General features: G+C 40.3%; 1 protein-coding gene across 2 annotated transcripts in view; it reads left to right on the forward strand.

Moving 5' to 3' along the window:
• Nucleotides 1-27,390, forward strand: part of LOC122791812 (signaling lymphocytic activation molecule-like) — a 528,221-nt gene that overhangs the window by 491,261 nt on the left and 9,570 nt on the right. For both annotated transcript variants that reach the window (XM_044059767.1, XM_044059768.1), the window contains one exon: nt 20,979-21,050. In XM_044059767.1, coding sequence (XP_043915702.1) covers nt 20,979-21,050 — 72 coding nt within the window. The remainder of the gene's footprint in view (nt 1-20,978; nt 21,051-27,390) is intronic.

The raw sequence follows: 27,390 nt of genomic DNA on the forward strand, positions 1-27,390 counted from the left end.
ATTAAGGGAACATGTACACATATATATTTGCCACGCAGATACCTGATGTGTGCAATGCACTTACTGTTGTAATCATAATATGTCATAACATAGTAAAAGCAAAACCCACACTGCATTGTCCAAGAGTGACACACACAGAGTCAGCACTTACAGGATTCAAATCCCTACCTAAGTACATTATGACACTAGAGGGAGATGCATTCGCACAGCACACCATTTGCTTTAATGGGTGGTTTCCCTTCTCCGTCTGTATTTCTAGGGTGGTGACATCATCAGTCTTTCCAAAGAGGAATATACATCTTTAGTGTGTTTTCCCAGTCTTCAAAAAGGCCACTCCTTTCAAACAAAATTGCACACACACAGTTAGCATGTGCAGGATTCAAACCCCTACCGAAGTACATAATGACATGAGAGAGATGCCTTAGCAGAGCATGCTATTTGCTTTATTGGGTGGTTTCGCTTCTCCCTCTGTATTTCTAGGGTGGTGACATCATCACTCTTTCCAAAGAGGAATATACATCTTTAGGTTCATAGGTTCATAGGTTTATACTAGGCTATCTGCCCTAAGGCATTTATAAGCCTAGCCCAAAGTTTTGTGGCTTACGCCACCCCTTATGTTAAAAAATACTATGCCCATTAGTTTGTTGTGCCTCTGTCCAGCTGTGACACAGAGATGATTCCCGGGGTAAACCTACAATCTCCCATCCACTGGTCAAGATTTCTCTTGAACAGAGCCAGCGAGGTGCTCTGCCTCACATGGACCAGGATTTTATTCCACAGCATAGGGAGTCTCTGGGTGACAAATCTATCCCTCCAGCATGTCCTATTTATATCCGTGCTAAGGTTTAAGTCGCTTGCTCTAGTGGATCTGGTAGATTTGGATTTTTTGAGGTGGAGCATGTCCATTAATTCCGGGTTGGACATGGCCTTGTATGTCAGGTACAGGTCACCTCTGAGCAGGCAGTATGCGACTGAATAGAGCTGGAGTTTCTTCAGTCTGGCAGCATATGACAGATTTTGGAGTCCCTTTATCCTTTTGGTGAGGAACTTTTGGGGTCTCTCCAATTGCTGCAGGTGTCGGGTGAGATACATCCCGAATGGGGCATTGTACTCGATCATTGGTCTGATAAGTGAAGAGTACAGGGGAACAATGACCTCACTTGATCTGGATGTGAATCCCTTCATGATCAGGTGGGCAATGTAGAAGGTCTTTCTAACCACTTTAGCAATGTGAGTGTCAAAAGAAAGGCCACTGTCAACCTGGGTCCCCAGGTCCCTGATAACCTCTTCTGTGCTTAATGGATTGCCACCTATATGGTAGCTTGGGGTTACCTTGTTTTTCCCAAAGGGTATGACTATACATTTTTTGGCATTTAACTTCAGGCCATGGCTCTGGCACCAGTTATCAGTTTCTGTGAGACCCCTCTGAAGGATATCTGTGTCCGATGTACTTTCCACTATGGCGCCCAGTTTGCAGTCATCTGCAAACTTTGTCAGCCATAGTCCTCCTATGTTTGCCTGTACTTCTGAGAAGTAGATGCCGAACAACAGGGGGCCAAGGACTGAGCCCTGTGGGACACCACTTGTGACCGGCTTGGAGTCTGACATGGCGCCAGCAACTCTAACCCTGTGGGTTCTGTCCTTTAGCCAGTTTCCAACCCATCTTGTGACATATGGGTTTACATTTAAGCTGGTAAGTTTCTCTATAATACTTGAGTGGGGTATTGTGTCAAAAGCTTTTGCAAGGTCAAGGTAGGCTGTATGGACTGCCTTTCCCTCATCAATGGCCTTGGCGACTGTTTCGAAGAAGTCGACCAAGTTCAAAAGGCATGATCTGCCCTTGACAAAGCCAAACTGGGTCGGGTCCAATGTCTGCAAGTCCCCTATGTCTTTGTTTATGAGTTCCATTATGATCCTCTCCATAGCTTTTCAGACCAGGCTTGTTAAGCTTATGGGGCAGTAATTACCAGGGTCCATAGAGGTACCGCCTTTGTGGAGTGGGACCACAGTTGCTGTACGCCACTCCTTGGGCACGTATCCTGTGGTAAGGCTAAGATTAAACAGCTGCCTTATATGCGGGTTTAGTTCCTCGTTGAGTTCGTGTAGCACACAGCCGGGACACCATCCGGTCCCATTGATGCTGTGTTTTTAGCTTTAGAGAGAGCAGCTTTCACCTGTGCATTTGAGATGTCTGGGAGGCTACACTCCACTGGGATAGTTATCTCTCATTTTGGGGGGGAGAGGGGGGTGAAGTTTGCACTGAACCTGTCTGCCAGTATGTTGGCAATGTCTGTGGGTTCAGTGATTTTTGTATCATTATGGACTAATTCTGTGCATATCTGGGAGTTTCCACCCAGGTTTCTAACATAGCTGAAGAAGGCCTTATGATTGTCTTTTGAATCTATTGCAATTTTTCTCTCAAAGTTGGCCTTGGATGATTTTATGAGTGCTCGTATTTTTTTACTAATAATGATCAAAGGTGTCTTCTCTTTTATGGATTTTGCTCTATCATGTAACCGCTTTCTCCTCTTATTGTAAAGTTTGTTTATGGCTGGGGTCCACCAGACTGGACGTTTGCCCTTGGTGGAAAGAGTCTTGGTTTTATTGGGGATTGCCTGATCCATGCAGTCCTGGAGGTGTTCAGAGAAGGCATTTGTAAGGGCTTCCGCAGCTTGGGTTGTGGTTTCCACTGGCTCGGGGCCTTGAAGGATACCACACCAGTCTTGAGTAGTGTGAAGTTTGCTTTAGAGAAGTTCTTCACTGTGGTCTTTTTTGTTTGGGGTGGGGGCGGGATGTGGATTTCCAGTGAGATAAGTTTGTGATCTGATCTCACCAATGAGGGATATATTTCCGGTGTGGAGCATTTTGTCCCCATGTTTGTGATGATGAGATCTAGTATATTTTCTCCTCTTGTGGGAACGGTGACTAGTTATTCCATGGCATTTGAATTTATGAACTCCAGGAACCTTTGGGCTAGAAAGTTGGGGCTTGAGTAATGTTCCCAGTCTATATTCGGGTAGTTGAAGTCACCCAATATAATGGTGTTTGGAGATACATTTATACCCTCCAGTGTCTTCAGGAAGGCTGTGTGGGGTTCCTGAGTTTGAGAGGGTGGCCTGTAGCATGCTACAAATTGTAGATCAGTTTTGCCTATGGTTAATTGCACCTGGATGGTTTCTGATGCTTCATGTGTTGCCACCAACCTGGAGGTATGAGTATCCTTGATGAATATGGATACACCCCCTCCTTTTGTGGTGTGGTCCGGGTTTTGTGGCCGGAACGCATGATATGAGGTAAAACCTGATAGTGCCGGGGTGCTCTCAGGAGCCTTGATCCAGGTTTCAGTCACAGCACAGACATCGGTGTTCTCCATACTGAGAAGGGCCTCGAGTGCGTGCATTTTGAGATTTAGACTTCTGGCATTGAGCAGCATTACCCTTAGTTTCTTCCCATTTTTGTTTTCTAGGGTGGTAGGTTTAGAATTTGAGCCTTGCCTAAAAGGCACTATGGGGTGGCAAGAGCCTTAGCCAATATCCGGAATCCCAGGGGTGACAGGTGCAAGCCGTCCCTTGCGAAGCAGCGTGGCTTGTCAAGCATGTCATCCCAGGCAGACAGACACTGGATCTCCTTTGAATGACACCAGAAATTAAGCCAATTGTTAAAGCTGATCATCTTGTCTCTATGTTGTGGCATCATTCTTGGTGAAGGAAGGATACTGCTCAGGGTCAGGGTCATACATGCCTGGGCTACATAATCAGAGAGCTCCTCTATGTCTCTTTTCATGTAGTCCAGGGAGGTATGTCTCAGGTTGTTCACACCAGCATGGACAATGACTGTGTCATATTTGTACTTGCTGTGGAGTGACCCGAGTGCTTGTGTTATGTGGCGGATTCTAGCGCCCAATAAGCAGCTTACTGTGACCCTCTCCTTGTTCAGCCTGGTGAGTGGGACATCAGTGTGTCTGACTATGGAGTCACCTATGACAAGTATGTTTGGTGTTGTATTTGGCCTTAAGGGCTGAGACTGCTTTGCACACTGATTTTGTGGTTTATGTGTTGCCTGTGGTGTGTCATGAGGTGGCAGTTGCTTGGATGTCTGCTTTGGAGGCCTCTGCTGTTTAGGTAAATTTTTGCTCTGACCCTCCGAGTATGACTTTTTGTGTTTATGTGTTTGATTCATTGTTGTGATAGCTTTATGTGAGACTGGTTTTGTGGTGTGTGTAGTTGCCTTCTCCTCCTGTCTGGTCTTGCCAGTCCTGAGTTGAGAGAGCTCAGCCTCCAGTTTGGCTAAATAGCTGCATCTCTCGCAAGTATTTGTGTTATGTGGGAGGAGGAGAGGGTTGTCAGTGTACATGAGGCAATTGTAACATTGCCTCAATATTCCCAAATTCACCAACTGGACAGGAGAGGACGCCAGCATCTGGCCCTTCGACATGCTAGGGAAATTTAAAAGTTAGGGGTGTAACTGAATAAGAGAGGACTTAGTAAGGAAGTGGGTACTCCTGGGGGGGGTTTTGCTAGTGAGGGACTTTGTATAATACAGAAATGCTAAACCTGAAAAGAAGATGCTTTTAAGACAAATAAAAGCTTTTAGGAACAAGTGCTGCACTTTTTAGTTAAGGGATATACTGTTTAGATTACTAGTAGAGCAGTTCTAAGGGAAAAAATGAAGAACAGACTTTATGGAGCCAGAAAAAGTTGAACCTTGTTAAACCAGCGCTGCCCGATGCTGCTCTAGTGGCAACTCCGCGCTAAATCATGCTAAAGCACACTTTAGTGTGTTTTCCCAGTCTTCAAAAAGCCCACACCTTTCAAACTGAATTGCACACACACACAGTTAGCATGTACAGGATTCGAACCCCTACTTAAGTACATTATTACACGAGAGCAATGCATTAACACAGCTCGCTATTTGCTTTACTGGGTGGTTTCTCTTGTCCCTCTGTATTTCTAGGGTGGTGACATCATCACTCTTTCCAAAGAGGAATATACATCTTTAGTGTGTTTTCCCAGTCTTCAAAAAGCCCACTCCTTTCAAACAGAATTGCACACACAGTTAGCATGTACAAGATTCAAACCCCTACCTAAATACATTATGACGCTAAAGAGACATGCATTAGTACAGTGCGCTATTTGCTTTACTGGATAGTTTCGCTTCTCCATCTGTATTTCCAGGGTGGTGACATCATCACTCTTTCCAAAGAGGAATATACATCTTTAGTGTGTTTTCCCAGTCTTCAAAAAGCCCACTCCTTTCAAACAGAATTGCACACACACACAGTTAGCGTGTACAGGATTCAAACCCCTATCTAAGTACATTATGGCACTAGAGAAAGATGTATTAGCACAGCACACTGTTAGCTTTACTGGGTGTTTTTTTTTCACCCTCTGTATTTCTAAGGTGGTGACATCATCACTCCTTCCAAAGAGGAATATACATCTTTAGTGTGTTTTCCCAGTCTTCAAAAAGCTCACTCCTTTCAAACAGAATTGCATACACACACAGTTAGCACGTAGAGGATTCAAACGCCTATTTAAGCGCATTATGACACGAGAGAGATGCATTAGCACAGCGCGCTATTTGCTTTACTGGGTGGCTTCTCTTCTCCCTCTGTATTTCTAGGGTGGTGACATCATCACTCTTTCCAAAGAGGAATATACATCTTTAGTGTGTTTTCCCAGTCTTCAAAAAGCCCACTCCTTTCAAACAGAATTGCACACACACACACACACACACACACAGTTAACATGGACAGGATTCAAACCCCTACCTAAATACATTATGATACTAGAGAGAGATGCATTAGTAAAGCACGCTGTTTGCTTTACTGGATGGTTTGTCTTCACCCTCTGTATTTCTAGGGTGGTAACATCATCACTCCTTCCAAAGAGGAATATACATCTTTAGTGTGTTTTCCCAGTCTTCAAAAAGTCCACTTCTTTCAAACAGAATTGCACACGCACACAGTTAGCATGTACAGGATTCAAACCCCTATCTACATGTATTAAAATACAACAGAGACATGCATTAACACGGCACACTATATGCTATATGCTTTACTGGGCACTTTTCTACACCTGCTGTACTTGTAGGATGCTGACATCACCAGACTTTTCAAAGAAGAATGTAACTCCTTCATTGTGTCTACAGTCTACAAAAAAGCCACTCCTCTCAAAGGATGTGATACACAACACCCCCCCATACACACACACCCCCATTGAGCATTTGCAGGTTTCAAACCCCTACCTAAGTATGCAATAATACTACAAAGACAGGACTTAATATGGCATGCTATATGCTTTACTGGACATTTATCTACACCTGCTATACTTGTAGGATGCTGACATCACCAGACTTTCCAGTGAAGAATGTAACTCCTTCATTGTGTCTACAGTCTACAAAAGGGCCACTCCTCTTAAAGGATGTGACACACATACGCAACACCCCCCCATACATACACATGCAGCATTTACAGGTTTCAAACCCCTACCTACCTAGGTCATGACACTACAGAGACAGGCATTAACACGGCATGCGGTATGCTTTATTGGGCATTTGTCTCCACCTGCTATACTTGTAGGATGCTGACATCACCAGGCTTTCCAAAGAAGAATGTAGCTCTGTCTACAGAAAGGCCTCTCTTCTGAAAGGATGTGATACACACACATTCAGCATTTGCAGGTTTCAAACCCCTACTTAAGTATGTTATGATTCTACAAAGACAGGCATTAACACGGCACACTATATGCTTTACTGGGCATTGGTCTACACCTGCTATACTTGTAGGATGCTGACATCACCAGACTTTCCAAAGAAGAATGTAACTCCTTCATTGTATCTACAGTCTACAAAAGGGCCACTCTTCTCAAAGTATATGACACACATACACAGCACCCCCCCATACACACACATTCAGCATTTGCAGGTTTCCAATCCCTATCTAATTATGTTATGATATTACAGAGACAGGCATTAACATGGCATGCTATATGCTTTATTGGGCATTTCTCTCCACCTGCTATACTTGTAGGATGCTGACATCACCAGGTTTTCCAAAGAAGAATGTAACTCCTTCATTGTGTCTACAGTCTACAAAAAGGCCACTCCTCTTAAAGGATGTGACACACATACACAGCACCCCCCCATACACGCACATTCAGCATTTGCAGGTTTCAAACCCTTACCTAACTATGCTATAATACTATAGAGACAGGGATTAACACGGCACGCTAAATGCTTTATTGGGCATTTGTCTCCACCTGCTATACTTGTAGGATGCGGACATCACCAGACTTTCCAAAGAAGAATGTAGCGCCGTCTACAAAAAGGCCACCTCTCTTAAAGAATGTGATACACATACATTCAGCATTTGCGGGTTTCAAACCCCTACCTAAGTATGCTATGATACTACAAAGATAGTATCACAGCATGCTATATGCTTTGCTGAGCATTTGTCTACACCTGCTATACTTGTAGAATGCTGACATCACCAGACTTTCCAAAGAAGAATGTAGCTCCATCTGCAAAAAGGCCACTCCTCTCAAAGGGTGTGACACACATACACAACACCCCCCCACCACACACAACATTTGCATGTTTCAAATCCCTACCTAGCTATGTTATGATACTACAGAGACAGGCATTAACACGGCACGCTATATGCTTTACTGGGTGTTTCTTTTTCACCTGCCACATTTGTAGGTTGCAGATATCTTCAGACTGGTCATGGTAATGTCTGCAGTAATTACAGGAATGAACCATGTATGTTGGAAGGTGTCCAATAGCTCTGCGTGAGTCAGCTGGACAGGTGTATGGGTGATTGTATGTTTGGCCATGGGATATCTTTTGTGTCCCTGCTACACAGATGCACAATGGACTGTACATATACGGGCTATCTTGTGTGACCTACTTTTCACATGCGCAATATTCAAATTGGACATGTTGCACATGCCAGACACACTCTGTCTAGGTGTGTACATGCCCTAGGGCAGATAGCCTAGGATCAGACTCTACACCTATGATAATGTTCAGGATTCACACCTGTTTATTGATGATACCCTTTGCAGGTGTTTATTGTCTTCGTTTCCCCACTTTCTATGAACAACTTAGGTATCTGCGGCAAAGATGTGATTATGACAGGGTTTGACTATATTGTATATGTGTCTATTGTCATATAGGTTCATAGGTTCATAGGTTCATACTAGGCTATCTGCCCAAGGCCATTTATAAGCCTAGCCAGAGTTTTGTGGCTTTCGCCACCCCTTTAGTTTGGAGGATACTATGCCCATTATTTTGCTGTGCCTCTGTCAAGCAGTGACACTGAGATAATCCCTGGGGTATATAGCTGTGTGCACAGGCCAGATTGCTGGATAGTATGTGGTTCCTGGGTTGACACCTGTAACTGCCTGATAGGTATGGACCATTGCTATACTCTGACATGGCCTATGTGTGTGAGCATGCCCGGTGTAACCTTTCAGAATGTTGCTGACTGAGTTCCACTACCATAGTTGATTTATTCAACGTTTTACCTGTAGCTAAAAGGCTTTTAGTCTGCAACATAAAACACCCCTATCAGTCTCGAACCCCAGACCTTGGACACACTAGACTACATAAATTATTACTAAGCCACAGCAGATATAAAATAACTTGATGCTGTAATAAATATATCATTCCTTACAATGAAGGAATGTAAAGGAGTAATACAAAAGCCATTAGACAAAGCCTGTTCTGTGAATCCTTAACAGCCAGTGTTGTGGAATTGCATTACATGACAGTGATAAGAGAAGCAGTCATTCTAGCAAACAATAATGTTACAGAGGCACTTTACAAACCACACACAGTATCAGGGCACTACTAACACTAGCATATCTGAGTGGGGCAGACACCATAGCTCTTAAATATGTTCTATGCAAGTTCATGATTGTGCAATGTATGTTAGCTGTGCCAGTCTCACTCCCTCTAGAAAGTATTGCCGTCATGTATAGAGGTGGGGTATTACACAATGAATACTGACATTAATAACAGTAGACACTGCTTGCAACTGCAGCCACTAACATTTTTTTTTGTCAGTTAAGCTTTTTAAGTTTTCACTTCTCTTAGTTAACTCCAGTGTTGCAGTGTCTCTTGACAGAAACATAACGGGCTGTTGTTTTCAGAGTTTTAAGTGCTGGGCTGGGCTGGGTTTGTGTACTGCCTGTGTGATTGCTGGGTTTGTGTACTGCCTGTGTGATTGCTGGGTTTGTGTACTGCCTGTGTGATTGGTGGGTTTGTGTACTGCCTGTGTGATTGCCTGATTCTGATTATTTCCACCTGCTAGCTCTGCTGACTCTCCCTGGTTAACTTTCTACAGTTTGTTGTGCTTCCTTTTCCCTTTCCATTCCCTCAGGGGGCGGACACAGTGTGCACCTTCTATTTCTTGACTTTAGCTAGGATACCTACTGACACACCTCTTCCAGTGATGAGCAGCTGACAGCTAACACATGCCACTCTGCTCCAATGAGATTAGCTTCTTTCATACATACCCCCTCATGATGTCACCTATATCCTACTCTGTTACTCCCCTTATCCTAGTCTTACACTCCACTGACTGTGCTCATTTGCTATGTAGACTTGGGATTCACTATCCTTACCCTCATTTGCATAGGATTGCCTACTAATGCTTGGTTACATCTCTTAGACTTGGTTCTCCCCTTAGCAACCCCTACTCGGTAGCCATGTTGTCTTCAGCCTGCCATTGCCTTGCATTGTACATTACAAATTCACATAGAATCCACATTTGTGGATTTTTATTATTAGTTTTCTGGTTTTTAGAGCACAGCCCTTTAGTGCAACGCTGTGCTACGCTTAAACATCGGAAATCGGACAAAAAAAAATAAATTATTTTTTTTTTCATTTTGCATCAGGAAACATTGCCAATGGCCATATATTTGGCCATCGGCATGCTTCCTCTACTGGATGCAACCTTTATTTCGAGCTGTCACGGCTCCGTTTTGCTATTTGCAGAACGGTACTCAGTTGTCAACTGAGTACATTTCTGCAGATAACACTACTCTTACTCGAACAGGTTTGGGTTTCCTGAATCTAAAATCTACCTCATTTGCATGCCTTTCAGCTGCGATTGAGGTAATTTGCATGTCCCGGCCCTGTCCGTGTAAGGGATGTGTTAGGAGCTCTCTTGCACACCCCTGCAGGCTGTTCCTGGATCGCTCGTTGGACATGATGGCTGCATGGAGTCTTACTCTACTCTTAGACTCCGTGTAAGCCATCGTGAATCCAGCCCATACACTAATGCACTGTATGAACACGTACATAAATGTATGGAACTAGCCATACCCAACAGAACCAAGATGCTCTCCTCCAAATAAAGGAAGCCAGTCTGGAGGTCCCCTGCCATTAATAAACTCTACAACAGAAGGAAGAAATTGTTGCAGAAAAAGGTGAAGTCCCAAGATTGGAAAAATTCCATTATTAGCCTCAGCAAAAAGTTGAGATCCCTCATCAAAACCTCCAAAGCCAGCTATGAAGACAGAATTGTGGCAGACACTAAAAACAACCACAAAACCTTCTATAATTATATCAAGAATCTCCATGGCAATACCCAGGTTTGCTCTGAGTTACTGCACAATTGTACTTCCTATACTGACCCAGCAGATATTGCCAACATACTGGCTGACAGATTCAGTGCCAACTTTACCCCTCCTCCCCAAAGGACCAATCTCAATACCAGAAGAATGCCAGGTACCCAGCATTAGTGCAGCACAGGTTAAAGCTGCATTATCTAAGGCCAGGAATACAGCTTCCATGAGACCCGACAATATCCTTGGTTGTGTTCTACATGAATTACAAAGTGAACTGACACCACATCTGTGTGCTCTGTTAACTCACAGCCTCACGTCAGGCTTTGTCACTACTGAATTGCACACTGCTACAGTCATCCTTCTCCATAAAGGAGGAGTGATTACAGACCCTGGAAATTATCACCCCATTAGCCTGATGAGTATGATAATTAAGGCTATGGAGCACATCATTATGGACCTAATTAACAAGGATACAGGGAATCTCCAAACTCTAGATCTCATGCAATTTGGTTTTGTGAAAGGTAGATCATGCCTGCTCAATCTGGCTAGCTTCTTTGAGTCAGTCACCACAGTGGTGGACGAAGGTAAGGCAGTTCATACAGGCTACCTCAATTTGGCCAAGGCCTTTGATACCATTTCTCAATCAGGAATTATTGATAAACTTAACAAACTAGGCATCAATCCCTATATCATTAGGTGGGTTGCAAATTGGCTCACAGATAGAACCCACAGTGTGAAAGTAGCGGACTCCAAGTCAGACTGCTGACCAGTCATGAGTGGAGTCCCACAGGGATCGGTCCTGGGTCCTCTCCTGTTTGGCATCTACTTCTCAGAAGTCCAGGTCAACACAGAGGGACTCTGGCTGACCAAATTTGCAGATGACTGCAAGCTGGGAGCCATTATTAACACCCCAAGTGATACAAACATCCTACAGAAAGGCCTCACTGAGACCAATGACTGGTGTTGAAACCATGGCCTTAAGCTTAATGCAAAAAAATGCATTGTCATCCCCTTTGGGAAAAACTCAGTTCCCACTAATTACCACATCGATGGGAGCCCACCGAGCACTGAAGGCATTATAAGAGATCTGGGGACACAGGTTGACAGCAACCTCTCCTTCAACCACAACATTTCCACTGTGGTCAGAAAGTCCTTCTATGTGGCACATCTCATTACCAAGGATTTTGCATCCAGGAAGAAAGAGGTCATCATTTCTCTCTACTCTTCCCTCATTAGGCCAGTCATAGAGTATAATGCCCCACTTGGTATGTACCTCACTAGACAGCTGCAACAGCTGGAGATGCCACAAAATACCTTACAAAGAGGATCTTAGGCCTTAAACACATGTCCTACATGGACAGTCTCGAAAAGCTCCAGCTATTCTCTGTCTCATATCATCTACTAAGAGGTAATCATTGCTTGACTTACAAATCCATGTCTGACCCAGCTCTGTTAGAAATGCTACATCTAAAGAAATCCCAGTCCCTCTGCACCACATGCTCCGGAGACCTCAACCTCATTACCACAATCAATAGAACATGCTGAAGGGACAGTTTCATAACCCAGAGACTGCCCATGCTGTGGAATAGATTTCCCATACATGTCAAGCAGAGCACCTCACTAGCCCTCTTCAAGAGAAATCTTGATGAGTGGATGTGAAATAGAAAGTTCATCCCGGGGATCACTCCAGTGGCTCTACTTGATAGAGGCACTGGGAAGTAAGGACGGGTGACACAATATAAGGGTATTTCTATGGGCTAGGCTTGTAAAGGCCCCAGGGCCATTAGCCTAGTACACACCTATGAACCTATGAAGCTATGTGAAAAGAGTTTTTCCTCATGTACATGAGCATCGAGGGTCTATATTATATGAACGAAATTTTATAACTTAGAATACCATATGATTGACACCATATGGTCGAGGTTATAAAACTTCGAATAGTTAAAAAAATAAATAAATAAATGACTAAACCCTAAACTAAGGGTTGTAGGAATGGGAGCAAGCCCCCCTGCATGCCCCACAGTATCTGTTCTTTAAATATACCAACTCTGAGACCGTACTATAATGGGGTAAAGGGAAGACTTCCCTTTACTGCACTGTAGTGCAATGTTGGAGTTGGTATATTTAAAGAGCAGGGGGGAGTGGGGAATGTAGGTGGGCTTGCCCCCCTGCTTTAACCCGTTGGGTTACTTTTTTTTTTTTTTTGTGTTTTAACTATTCAGAGTTTTGTAACTTCGACCATATGGTATCAATCATATGGTATTCGAAGTTATAAAGCTTCATATAATATAGACCCGTGCATCAATGTTGCTCTCAGCGACCTGTCATGCAACATATGAACACAGACAGATGACTGATGCTTTATAAGCTCTTTATTGGCATGCATGCATTATGATTATCTATTTCTTGAACAGAATAAGGTCTGGAAATAGGTTCATAGGACAGAGAGGGAAGAAAGCAGGGTGCATAATACAAGGTGAGCTGGAGGTGGGGTAGGAACATATCTCTCCATTCCTTAGCTCAACAGTGCCAGATGAATCCATAAATAAATTCAGTTAGAAAGAGCTAAACTCCCTGACAGAATGTATATATTGATGACAGGAATGTTTCATTTCAGGATAACGGAACACATGATAGCAAGAAAAGTGAAATACACTGGAATGGATTTGAACCCATGCCTTTGTCACTCATATGCCTTAAACCAGAGCATTTGTCAGGTATATCATGGTTTCATTTGTGGGGATTGTGTCAGTAAAATATATTTCAGAGGAATGAAACACAACAGCAACAGTACTTATAGAAAATGTGCCTGAAAAAAACACATTTCAGGGAAATGGAATACAGCTGCAGGATGACAACTGAGTACTGTAAAACAATATATCATCTTGAGGGATTAGAACCATGCAGTCTCAACACTGATAATGCACATGTTAATTCATGACTACATTGGGCCATGGACGGCATTACAGTAGCATGATTAATTTGACCTTATTTCATAATTTCTTGGTGATGTGTCTCAGTGCTAAGCTCATATACTTGAATGATGGAATATTGTTAGCACATCTCAAGGATTTTACTTCATGTTTGCCACAGGACGAGATGTGTCATTTCTCTGGGGTTACATATTGGCAGTGATGTTGCTCTGTCAGCTGTCATGCAATGTATGATCACAGAAAGATGATTTTTAATTGGCCCTTTGTGGGGATGTGTTTATTGAGTTTATCCATTGCTTTATGATATTATAGGTTGGAAGTAGGAGTGTAAGACCAAAATGAAAAGGTGAGGCAAACAGAGTTGAGCAAATAAAGAATGAACATGTTGAAAATAGGTTATAAGCATACCTCCCATCTTCTTGGCTCAGTAATCCTGGTGAAGTATAACAATAGTGGTAATTATTTTATGGCTGCAGTCTTCAATGATTTGCCAAAGAAATACACTTTTTATGATGAACAATTGGAGTTAATCATGGGTACATTCGTCAAATATCTGGGAAACTGAGCAGCATGAGAGGGAGCATGACTTTTATTTAATGTATTTATTTTGTGACATAGATGGCCTTTTATTTAATGTATTTTTTGACAATATAAAGTTGGAGACATACATGACTGACAGGATGTGGACTAACACAATGAGGGATGGGAAACACAATGGTGAGGGGGACATCAGACAAAACGAAGACAATAGTGTGCAGAGGATTGTATGACACATCAGTCGGCATAGATTGTGCATCATACAACAGTGGGCATGGATTGTACATCATACAACAGTGAGCAGAGATTGTACAGCATAAAACAGTGAGCAGAGATTGTACAGCATAAAACAGTGGGCATAGATTGTACATCATACAACAGTGGACATGGATTGTACATCATACAACAGTGGGCATAGATTGTACATCATACAACAGTGGGCATAGATTGTACAGCATACAGCAGTGGGCAGAAATTGTACATCATACAACAGTGGGCATGGATTGTACATCATACAACAGTGGGCATGGATTGTACATCATACAACAGTTGGCATAGATTGTACAGCATACAGCAGTGGGCAGAGATTGTACATCATACAACAGTGGGCATGGATTGTACATCATACAACAGTGGGCATGGATTGTACATCATACAACAGTGAGCAGAGATTGTACAGTATAAAACAGTGGGCATAGATTGTACAGCATACAGCAGTGGGCAGAGATTGTACAGCATAACACAGTGGGCATAGATTGTACAGCATACAGCAGTGGGTAGAGACTGTACAACATACAACAGTGGGCATAGACTGTACAGCATACAGCAGTGGGCAGAGACTTTACAACATACAGCAGCGGGCATAGATTATACAGAATACAGCAGTGGGCATAGGTTGTACACCATACAGCAGTGGGTATAGATTGTACATCATACAACAGTGGGCAGAGACTGTACACCATACAGCAGTGGGTATAGATTGTACATCATACAACAGTGGGCAGAGACTGTACAACATACAGCAGTGGGCATAGATTGTACAGCATACAGCAGTGCGCTTAGATTGTACAGCATACAACAGACAGCAGTGGCCATATATTGTACAGCATACAGCAGTGTGCATAGATTATACATCATAAATCAGTGGGTAGAGATTGTACAGCATACAACAGTGGGCAGAGACTATACAACATACAGTAGTGTGCATAGATTGTACATCATAAAGCAGTGGGTAGAGATTGTACAGCATACAACAGTGGACAGAGATTGTAAAGCATACAGCAGTGGGCAGAGATTGTACAGCATACAGCAGTGGGCATAGATTGTACAGCATACAGCAGTGGCCATATATTGTACAGCATACAGCAGTGGGCATAGATTGTACAGCATACAGCAGTGGGCAGAGATTGTACAACATACAGTAGTGTGCATAGATTGTACAGAATACAACAGTGGGCATAGATTGTACATCATAAAGCAGTGGGTAGAGATTTACAGCATACAACAATGGACAGAGATTGTACAGCATACAGCAGTGGGCAGAGATTGTACAACATACAACAGTGGGTATAGATTGTACAGCATACAACAGTAGGCATAGATTGTACAGCATACAGCAATGGACATAGATTGTACAGCATACAGCAATGGACATATATTGTACAGCATACAGCAGAGGGCATATATTGTACAGCATACAGCAGTGTGTATAGATTTACAGCATACAGCATTGAGCATAGATTGCACAGCATACAACAGTGGGCATACATTGTGCAGCACAGAGCAGCAGGCATAGATTGTACAGCATACAACAGTAGGCATAGATTGCACAGCATACAGCAATGGGCAGAAGTTGTGCAGCATACAACAGTGGGTATAGATTGTACTGCATACAACAGTAGGCATAGATTGCACAGTATATAACAGTGGGTAGAGATTGTACAGCATACAGCAATGGACATAGATTGTACAGCATACAGCAGTGAGTATAGATTGTACAGCATACAGCAGTGAGCATATATTGCACAGCATACAGCAATGGACATAGCTTGTACAGCATACAGCAGTGAGTATAGATTGTACAGCATACAGCAATGGACATAGCTTGTACAGCATACAGCAGTGAGTATAGATTGTACAGCATACAGCAGTGAGCATATATTGCACAGCATAAAGCAGTGGGACAGAAGTAGGGAGAGACACAAAAGGGAGCAGAGTGCTGGATTGGAAGAGAGGAGTGGGTGCTCAAAGGTACAATGTCTGCCAGTCTAGACACACTGCAAGATTATTTGTCACCCTGGGAACCATTACAACTGGGTCCTGTCTCAAAAGCTGGAGTCAGTGCTGAGCAGGAAAGTGACCTGATTGTTCACTGGAGCATGTTCTCCATATGGCTGATGTGGGCATCCAAATTCCTGTTATCATCCCCACAAGTTCTGACAGCTCCTGATGAGTAACAAAAGTGTCACCTCCACTTGTACTGCTACTAGCAGGTACCAGGTTACCATCCTTTCCCTAACACAAGTGGTGCAAGTAGGGCAGCTGTGTCAGGCTGGAATTCAGGTATTCCTAGTGCCTCTGGTGGAGGTGGTGGTGATGGTACTGCTACCATCTGTGGGGGGGATGACAGGCCTTATTTGTGGGATTGGCGCGGATTTCTGTGCTGTTGCATATAATAGTAACAGAAATGGAGACAAACAACAAAAAATAACAAAATAAATGTATGAAACAAAAGGAACATTGAAAAATAGGGTTGGGGAAAGAAATACAAAAATAATGAGCATTATATTCTTAATTAGGATAAAACACCTTACTACACCAGTCAACAAAATACAGGTCATACTAACCCTAAAATATTTTAGTCATCAATAGATAAACTCATACACCTTGGATGTACAACTCAACTCCCACAAAAACTAACTTCACAGAAAGTATGGCTAGCCTATTTAGCACTTTCATCAATTAGACAGTTGCCTCACTCTTAAAAGACAGACAACAACTGCCTCTATACCTATACAACAGTCTGTTCAACAACCAAATTCAGACTCACTCAAACCTATACAAACATCTTCCATCAAAAAACTTCTGCTCAAACTTAAACCTCCCACTCTTGGCCCAGATAAACTTCCTCCTGAATATATTAAACTAACAGCAGACACAGTAGCCTAACCAGTAAGCAATATAATCAAATGATCCATCAAAAAGATCTATGTCCTTCTGTTCTGGAAGAAATCTTACATTTTGTCACTTCACAGAGGTAGAAACTCTAAACACTTCAACTATCATCCCATTGCTGTTCTCTCGCCATAGCCAAAATCCTAGAGAAATACATTCATCCCCAACTATAAATGCATAATGAAAAATAATTTACTCTCTCCTACCCAAGATGGCTTCTGCCCACATTGCAGTACCAATACTGCACTCCTCCATTTCTTTGCTCAAATTAACAAGCACTGTAACACCAAAAAACGAATATAAGCAGTGTTCCTTAATCTGTCAAAAACCTTTGATACGATGTACCATCTTAAACTTCTTAACAGACTCCTCTTCCTTATAGCAGATAGTCCTTCACTTTCATGGTTCTCTCGTTATTTATCTGACAGACACCGGGCAGTCAAAAGGACTACTGACATTTCCTCCTTCCATCCTCTATCTGTATGGGTTCCACAAGGTTCAATCCTAGGACCACTCTTATTTAATATTTTCATTAATGACCTGCACAGATCAACCAAATGCCTCTATAATACAGTATGCAGGTGATTCTGTTTAACTAAAAATATTGAAAAGTTACTGCAAGTTAAAAAGAATCCCTCCTCTAAGTGCAGGCTTGGTTTTATAACTCCCAGCTTCCACTGACCTTTCCAAAAAAAACCAAACTTCTCTATTTTACTCCTAAAACATTCCAGGAGAACAAACACAACTTCACCATAATCTCTTCCAACAATACCGCAACTGAAACTGCTTCACATTCCAAGCTGTTAGGAATAGTAATTGATGAAATATGACATTTGATCTCCATATAAAAGAAGCAGTTAAAAAAAATAACAAAAACTTGGTCTCCTCTATAGAATTAACCCATTTTAACTAAAAGAAAAGTACATATAGCTATGGCAAATCTACTTCCAACCCTTCTGTATGGTGCCCTTATACTTATCAATCTACAAACCACCCAACTGAACCTACTAGAACAGTACTATAACAAAACTGCAAACTTTGCAGCTAACCTGCTGTACAGGTCACATCATTGTTTAACCTTAAAGAGCACTTCTACTCAGAACGTCCTCACTGCTTGTCTTACTCTCTGCTGAATATGACACAAACTCTAATCCACAACCCTGAAAAATGCCAAACCTTGGCCAATATTCTTACATGGAATATTCCAAACAGAACCCTACAATCAAGTTGTGAAGATATGTGAAGGCTGCCAGCCTAGCCAGATAGAATTTTGTAGATAATTCTGTCCTTTGTAAATATCAATGTAAGCCACATGCTTGTTCTCTTAAATATAAGAAAATTAAGGTCTATATTATATACTCAAAGTTTCAAAAGTTTGAACTTCATATGATCTACACCATATGAGTGAAGTTTGAAACATTGAATATATAATAAAAATGAAAAAAAAAAGAAAAACTTACCTAAACGCTGTGAGCAGGGAGGCAAGCCACCCCTGCACCCTCCACTACTTAAATATACCAACTCTGAGATTACACTTCATTGCAGAAAAGGGAAATCTTCCCATTCTGCACTGTACGGAGCATTTGTTTTAACCTTCGAACTTGTGAAATTTTGATCATATGGTGTTGACCATGTGACATTCAAACTTTTACAAGTTTGAGGTTATAATAGGAACTTGAAAATGATGGTAAATGTTGAACTTCAAAAATGTAACCACATTGCACTCTGCTGGAGGAAAGCTGATAAGTCAAGCAGTGTATAATTGTTTGATCTCAAAACTCGGAGCCCAGATGTCTGAATGAAGGAATTATTCATATTGTTTTAAGACCAGAGTTAATTTCTAGAATTTGCATGTATAATGTATTTTATTGCTCTGGCTTCCTGATCAGCTGCAAGATCAAAAGGGCTGTTACACTCTGAGTTTCTGTTAGCCTGGGAAACAGAGAATAATGATGTATCTGAAATGAGTCAGTGGTACTGTGTTATCAATTTAAGGACAGAGAGACTCAGAGCATTTTGCATTTGTCTTCAGAACATCCAACATCTCCAGCACTGCTTTGCTCTATATGCAAGTTTATTTTAGAACTGTGTTTGCTCTTAGATATAGATAGGAAATAGGAAGTCTAATCTAGCTGTTTTCTGTACTGATGTCAGAACTGTTCTACTGTATTATTTTAAGCATTTTCCTGTGATCTCTGAACTCTTGACTAACACTGTGTAGTAAGAAGTATTGTCTTGTGTTTTTATTATTTATTAATAAATATTTTAAACCTTTCAACTGTGGCTGTTTTATGTAGAGATAATTTAATTTCTAGAGAACATTGCATGTATATAATGAAACTGCAGTAAGCCACTCCAAATAAGCCTTGCTGTTCAGTTACACTTACCATTTGGATATTAGTATTGCACAGTAATAATTGGGCACCCTTTGATAAGGGCCTTATTAGTAGCTGATATTAGTGGTTGGTGGCAAGTGGTACTACTATATAGTCTGGGTAGAAGGGGGTCAGCTAGAGAACCTCTGTCAGCCTCCCCAAGGAGTGTCTGTGTGTTTGTATATAATTCATATCTCAAAGTGTGTGTGTGTGTCAGCTACATGGGCAGGGACATGAAGCACTGGTTGGACAGAAAGGGTGCTGGAGGTTTTAGCTTGACCGCTAGGCTGAGATCTGGACCCTATAGCTGTGCCAGTGGGGTGTCTTATTGGGGATCCTGAGAGAAAGGGAGAAACCAGTCCCAGACTGACTATGATCTCTATGTGCTCTTAGGAGAAATTGTACTTTACTGTGTGTGTATTTATTATCCTTCCCAATGTGGATACCCATCACTGGTGTTAGTGGTGAGGATTGAGGCTCCTTAATTACTGGGCCAATGCATGGGTGTCACACAAGTAATAAAGGTTTACTAAGTGGGACCAAATCAACAAACTCAGCAGGATACTCTCAATTTTCATGTCATGCATCAAACATACAGAATGACATTCCGTTGCCTATAAGGCCGACTTTTCATACAGATCCTTTTAAAAAGTCCAGCAAATGCATCTTCTGGACAACTGGACTTCCTCTTGCCCCACCCCAAATAAAATAATATTTCTTCTCACTTAATTCTATATAAACTGTTCTGCATTTCATTTTTTTTAACCTAAGTTGGTACTCTATGCTTTCTCTCTCATCACTAGATCTTCTCATCTGATTATTTCATATACCTGCTCCTAACTATCTAATGTCTCTCTCATTATTATACCATCTCAGCTGGCTATTACATATCTATGTTCCTACCTAATTTATGTATCCCTACTGTACAGTTTTTGGAACAGTATCTTTGTATTTGTTGAAAGCTGCATTTTCTTATTTTTCTGATTTATGGTAACTTGTTTTGCGGCTTTCTCTGGGGTTTTGCAAAGTTCTGTCTAATGGGCTTATGTGCTCAACAAAAATACAAATAAATACCCCATCATGCTGTTGAATGAGGGTCATATATAGCTGATCTTTCACACATAAAGATAGTAGCACTGAGTTCTGTGAGTCTAATTATCATATAACATAAAACAATTGTGTTAGTGTTATTGCAAAAGTCGGTGAGCTGGGTAAGTATTTTCCTTATTATTTGGTAGTCTAGAGGCATATTTTAAACTGTTGCACAGGGACTGCCAATTTCAGGCAGAAGAGCAGCATATGGGTACAAATACATTAAACTGTTTTTGTCTTATAGAAAACAGATACGGTCTCCTAACCCATGAATAAATCTTTCTTTTTAGAAACCAGCAACCAAAGCACAAAAATCAAATCAACCGCTGACAGTATATGCAACGGTGGAGTCTGTAAAAAAGGTATGTTTTATCTCATGGCACAATATGCATGTTACAAATGTATTTACCCTTTAGCTGGATTTATTAAAATATGGTTCAAATTGTTTCTTTTCTGAATAACAAAAACAGCCCTTATTAGATTCTTGAGGAAAGCATGCATTTTTCCTGCATGGAAAGTTCAGTACAACATTTAGATTACTGTTATGCACTAAATTATATGTCTGCATTTGCTAGCTATATGCATCTTCTCTGTTTCCTGCAGTGAATCCTAAAATCACATTTCATTCCCTTCAGATGCGCAACATAATTATAATTTATTCATATGTACAACATAATTAAAGTTTGCAAATATGCACACGTGCACACACACACACACACACACACACACACACACACACACACACACACACACACACACACACACACACAGATTACAACCTAGATACATCCCAGACTTGTTTAAAGCAACATTGTCAGTGTCTGTTACAGAAAAGGGTGTGCTAAGCAGAAGATGATACATGTACATGTTTGTGTTCCACTAGAGAACTGTACCCTGGTCACTGGTAGTATGTGACGTGGGAACATGTTTACAGGTGACACAATGCTATAGAGTTCAGGCATGCATTCTGTGACTAATAATGCCATATGGTACTTTGTATACAACTGGACACTGGAAACCAGTGGTTTGCTGCTGAGGGGCATCATTTTGACCACAGGCATGCTGCAGTCCTGCCTAGATGCTGTACCACACGGTCAGTAACCTGTAGCTACTGGCAATGTCAGCAGAGCTGCTGAGAAGTTGGTAGCCATTCAGGCTACCTTGCAGCTTTATATTCTCCTTCAGCATTCCACCAGCTTTGCCTCTGCTTATATCTAAGCTCTCTGGAGAAGACAATATGCTGAAACATTAGTTTTAATGTTTACTCTCTACTGGCAGTGTGAATTTATATACAAATATATTTTGTTTCTATGTCTGATGATGAAGAAGCAGCTTGCTTTCTGTCATTGCATTTGGTTTGTCTCAGTGCTGTGACACTATTGACTTTCTTTGAAATCTTTTCTCACAGTTTTATGATGCTTTTTTTAATTTGTCTATCATTTATGCCTACATTTAGAAAGCCTTTCTTAGACTGTCTTCTACCATCATCTATAAAACCAAACATTTTATTAATTAATCATTTCTGTTCAAACGTTCTGTGTTCTTATTTTATTTCCATATGAAGTTCTATCCATGCTCATTTGAATTAACCATGTGTGTTGCCTTCACCAAAAAAGCGTTTGAAGAGATTTTCCAAGGTTATTAATATCATTTTTTGTTAGAAAGCTGCTGAATGTGTAAAATGTACATCCCCTGTCTACCTTCTTTTATTCTTCATCTACCAAATAAATCATACTTTTTTTCTGGTTTTGAGGAACATCAAAGCCAAAATTCTTGCATCATTATTCTATCAGAATCAGAGCCAAGAAGAGGTTTCTTGATAGGTGAACCCAAGCAATTTGATTTTGTGTATGCTTATTAACCTGCCCGAAACAGAATATAAATAATCTCTGCAAAACAAATGTCTCTGTTTTGTGACCAAGTCTGTTAACTGATCTACTACAGGTTGATATGTAATGTTTCCATCAAAGAGACTCACTTTAACCCATTTCATAGTAGAATCATACCTGCTGTTTGTGATGATGAAAACAGCATTACTACTCGAGTCATCAACAGCAACTGCCTTGTGAGAAATGCATGACCCACGCCTCAGGACATTAATGCCGTTGTTGACTGTTTTACAATGCCAATGTATTAATGACAATACTAACTTTAGTTTGCACAGGGATTCAAATAATAACTCTTACAGCAGCCATGCCTATAGTAATCAAATCTGTAGAGAAAACAAAAGACACTGGCATTAAATTAGCTTGCAGTGTTCTGGTATAGCCTTCTTGAATATAAATAAATTCATTAACAAGATCTACACATCACTGAATAGTCATAAAGATCTGTACATTATTGTCCAGCCAACATTTAATCCTATCACACTCCTGAAAGATCACACTGATGACTTCCAAACTGAGGATACCACCCCACTTATTTCTTCCATTTGTGTATCTGCCAAAAGGCTGGCATTTTCACATCCAATATTTATCCGCTTTCCCAAAATCTACAAAACAAGCAACCCTGGAGGGACCATATTGCTGTTGTTCAAGTTCCACAGTTCAGATTTCTGCGTCTTTTGACAATGTTGGGGAAACAGTTTATTAAATCCTGACTTTTTTCTGTTAAAGATTCTAAATGGCTTTCACTTCTTTGGCAGGTTTAGATTCATTAACTGTCTCAGTTCATTTAACCAGGGACCACAAATCCCTGTATACAGTGATACCATCAAAATGTTCATCTGTCAAAAATACAGAAATTCCTTGATAAATAGGAAATCAGGGAACCGCCTACCCATAGACTGATTTACTTTGACATAACATACAGACTGAATGGCTCTTTATTAAAAAAAAATGAAAAAATTTATTTCAACAAGCCGGAAGAGGTGCTATGCTATAAGATATGCCATAGTTCTGTCTTCATGTTTGGAAAATAAATCAAACATACTTTTTTATCTGTCTTTTACAGAACCGTGCTGCACATTTATAAACATTGCATAGATGGCTGTATAAATGCCATCTCTTTGTTTAAGGGTCCCTGCCATCCTGTCTGGCTCATTCCTCACTCCAATATGCTACCAGTGTATTGTCCTAGTCACAGCCTTTTCTGAATAGTAAACATCAGTCTGTAACAAACCACTTGTCTATTACTTTATTCTCCCTTGCTCTCACTGTCCCAAGAGCATGCAACATATTCTTTCATACCATCTCTTTAACTTCACAGCTTATGTATTGAAGATGATGATTTGTAGTGGGATGTATCCAAATTTTGCATGCATTTCTAACTGCAGAGGGACATCCCCAAAATTCATTACAAGAAGATTGGTTGTTGGTAATGTAGTACATTCCAGACCCACACTCAAGACTCCGCTTCATATTTAAATGGGCTTTATTTACACAATTAGAAAGTAAACTCAAAAGTATTAAAAAAGATAAATCATTTCAAGTCTCTTACAGACTTTTAATGATACAAGCCAACTCAAAATGTAGTTGATGATTTATAGTCCCTTACACTATTTCATTGAAACTTTTGGCTTCTCTGTAAAGTACTGTTGATGTCTCTAGTATATTTCACAGCTTGCAAAAGTTCTGACTCTTGACCTTCATGCCACTTTACAGATGGCAAACATCTATCTCTAAACAGGCCCCACTCTCTACATCTCTCTCTCTCCATGTCTTTTCAAAGATCTGACTCTTGACTTTCATGTCACTTTACAGATGGAAAACATCTGTTATCTCTAAACAGGCCCCATTCTCTACATCTCTCTCTCTCTCCAAGTCTTTTCAAAGTTCTGACTCTTGACTTTACTGTCACTTTACAGATGGCAAACATCTGTTATCTCTAAACAGGCCCCATTCTATACATCTCTCTCTCTCCAAGTCTTTTCAAAGTTCTGACTCTTGACTTTACTGTCACTTTACAGATGGCAAACATCTGTTATCTTTAAACAGGCCCCAATTCTCAACATCTCTCTCTCTCTCTCTCTCTCTCTCTCTCCAAGTCTTTTCAAAGTTCTGACTCTTGACTTTCATGTCACTTTACAGATGGCAAACATCTGTTATCTCTAAACAGGCCCCATTCTCTACATCTCTCTCTCTCTCTCTCCAAGTCTTTTCAAAGTTCTGACTCTTGACTTTCATGTCACTTTACAGATGATAAACATCTGTTATCTCTAAACAGACCCCATTCTCGACATTTCTCTCTCTCTTCAAGACTTTTCTTCTCTTCACAAGTTGATCAGTATTCCACCCCAGTAAACAAATTTAAATAAATAAGAAAAATAAACATAATTCACTGCTGGGCAATAAAGGAGAACACCGGACCACACATAAGTGGAAATACAGAAGACTGAGTGATGTGGTCATGCAAACTCCAGCATTCTCCGTTATCACCTGAAATTGTCACTGCCACTAAATATGATAAAAGTAAAATGCTTTTCATTATTGCTGGGTATATCTCGCGGCTGTCAGTGACATTAATTAGAAAAATTCTTAACACTGAATGTGTAACATGCCCTTCAGGTGTGGAACAGTGAGGAACGTGAACTTTTTAAGACTCAAAATGAGGTACATTCCTCATAATGAGGTACACTTGTGAGGTATGAGTAGCAATAATGGGTTTACTACCAATTATTTTTAGCTGTGACCCTGTTTACTGAGCAAAGTAGTTGAGAGCTGTGGCTGAAATGATATGCAGTGGCAACTAGATGTCATGCAACTGCTATAATGTTCTGCGAACTACACAAAAACACTAGCCCCTGCCAGTGTTATCCATTATTGCCCACTGCTGTATCTCTAGTAAGGTGGCCTACTTTACTTTTTGCAGAAATGTTCCAGGATGCCCAGAGCAAAAACTACGACAAATCTGACTTATCTTAGGAAGCATTAAAAACCATTCCAGAACACACATACAGAAAAATCTGTATCCGGGGGGCGTGGCCAAGGATGAACACAGGATAGCAGCAGATTTCTTCAGCTCCACCAATTTCATTACACTGACAGGAATTAATTACTTAAAAAATTCATTTTTGAAGTAATTTTCTTTCTAAATATGTTTGTTTTATATAGTTCTTGAACTTTATCTAAAAAAGTAAGGAAATCTTAACAATATTCCTGTCAGAAATCACTTTGGAAATTTTCCTGTCAGTTTATCAGTCTGAAATGAGTTCCAGTAAGACAAATTCTCAAGACTCCAGCATCAAGAAAGAACTTCAGTCTCTGATAATTATAATCCAGCAACTTACTGCTAAGATGGATAAAATGGATACTAAAATAGACACCTTCATAGAAAAAACTACAAAACAAATAGACTTGTTACATATAGACCTGCAACAACAGAAGATCCAGATGACAGGCATAGAAGAAGCTGTGAATGACATGGAAAATAGAATGAAATCAACATTGAGTTTCTGCTGAAACAAAATACACATTTACAAACAAAGCTGGATGACCTGGAAAATAGATCTTAACATTAGGATTTTGGACTGCCAGAAAATATTGAAAGTAACAATATTACTTTTTAACAACATGGCTCCCTAAAACTTTAGACTTACCAGAAGCATTCTCTTTTGGTATCGAAAGAGCACATAGATCTATAGCTAATACTAACTCTAACAAAAGCTATCCTAGATCAGTTATAGTTAGATTTTTATCATCTTTTGATAAAGAGATGGTTCTTAGATCTGCTTGGGCTAAAGCTCCTGTTAAGGTTAATGAGACAACTGTGCATTTTGACAATGACTATTCTTCCATGGTAATAGCTAAAAGAAATGTTTTTCTGCCACTAATAAGGGAGCTTAAAAAAGCACAGTTTAAAACATACCTTCTGTTTCCTGCCAAGCTTAAAATCTTCCTTCCTGATGGTCCTAAAATTTTCGATGACTTAGACTCTGCTTTACTGTTTATCAAAAAATAAGATTTTGGATAAAATAGAAGAAATGGAATGGGCTAGTCCTTCATTAAAGAGACTGGCAACTGAAACTGAAGACTTCAGAGAAGAAGAAGAGACTAAAAACAAATGATTTGTTCTATGTTTTTTTCTCTCATCATTTTATTTCATTATTAATCTTTTTAAATATAGTTCCTGCATTTCCAAGAAGCAACAAATATTTTGAAAAGATTTATTCAAAGTTATTCTCTGTGTGCAAAAAAATGTTTTGTTTCATAACTAGTCAAAATACCTGGAGATTTAATGGCAAGTTGTGATTCAATTGGTTTCTCTTTCTGAAAAGGAGAAGTAAGGTCAGTAATTTGATACATTTTTTTTCTTTATCTTTTTTCTTCTTCTTTTCTTCTTTTCTTTGTTTAAACAATGACATTCTATTTAGATTATGTAGTGGGTAAAGGGTGGGGGAGGGCAGGGAGAGAAGAGTAATGAAAATATGATTAACAGAATAATAACATATTTATTCCTTGTAAAAAGTTTATATGTTCTTCAAATGCTATTCCTAATTATACTTTCTTGATTACACTGCTTATGCTTGTTTATAAATAATCTGTCATGCTTTAACTAATAATAATTAGAACTAAATAATAGTAAATAATATGTTTTATTTTAACTCTATTAATATAAACAGTAATATTCCATTGTATATACTTCTTATAGATTTCTCTTACATTTTTTTATTTCTGCCTTACACCCTTTTACTTTCTACTCTCTTTTTCTTTTCTTTATTAATATATAGAAATGCTTTTGATCATATAGACACAGTAAATAATA

This window comes from Protopterus annectens, chromosome 17.part0, assembly GCF_019279795.1.
Source record: "Protopterus annectens isolate FY-2018-M chromosome 17.part0, PAN1.0, whole genome shotgun sequence".
NCBI classification, from domain to species: domain Eukaryota; kingdom Metazoa; phylum Chordata; order Ceratodontiformes; family Protopteridae; genus Protopterus; species Protopterus annectens.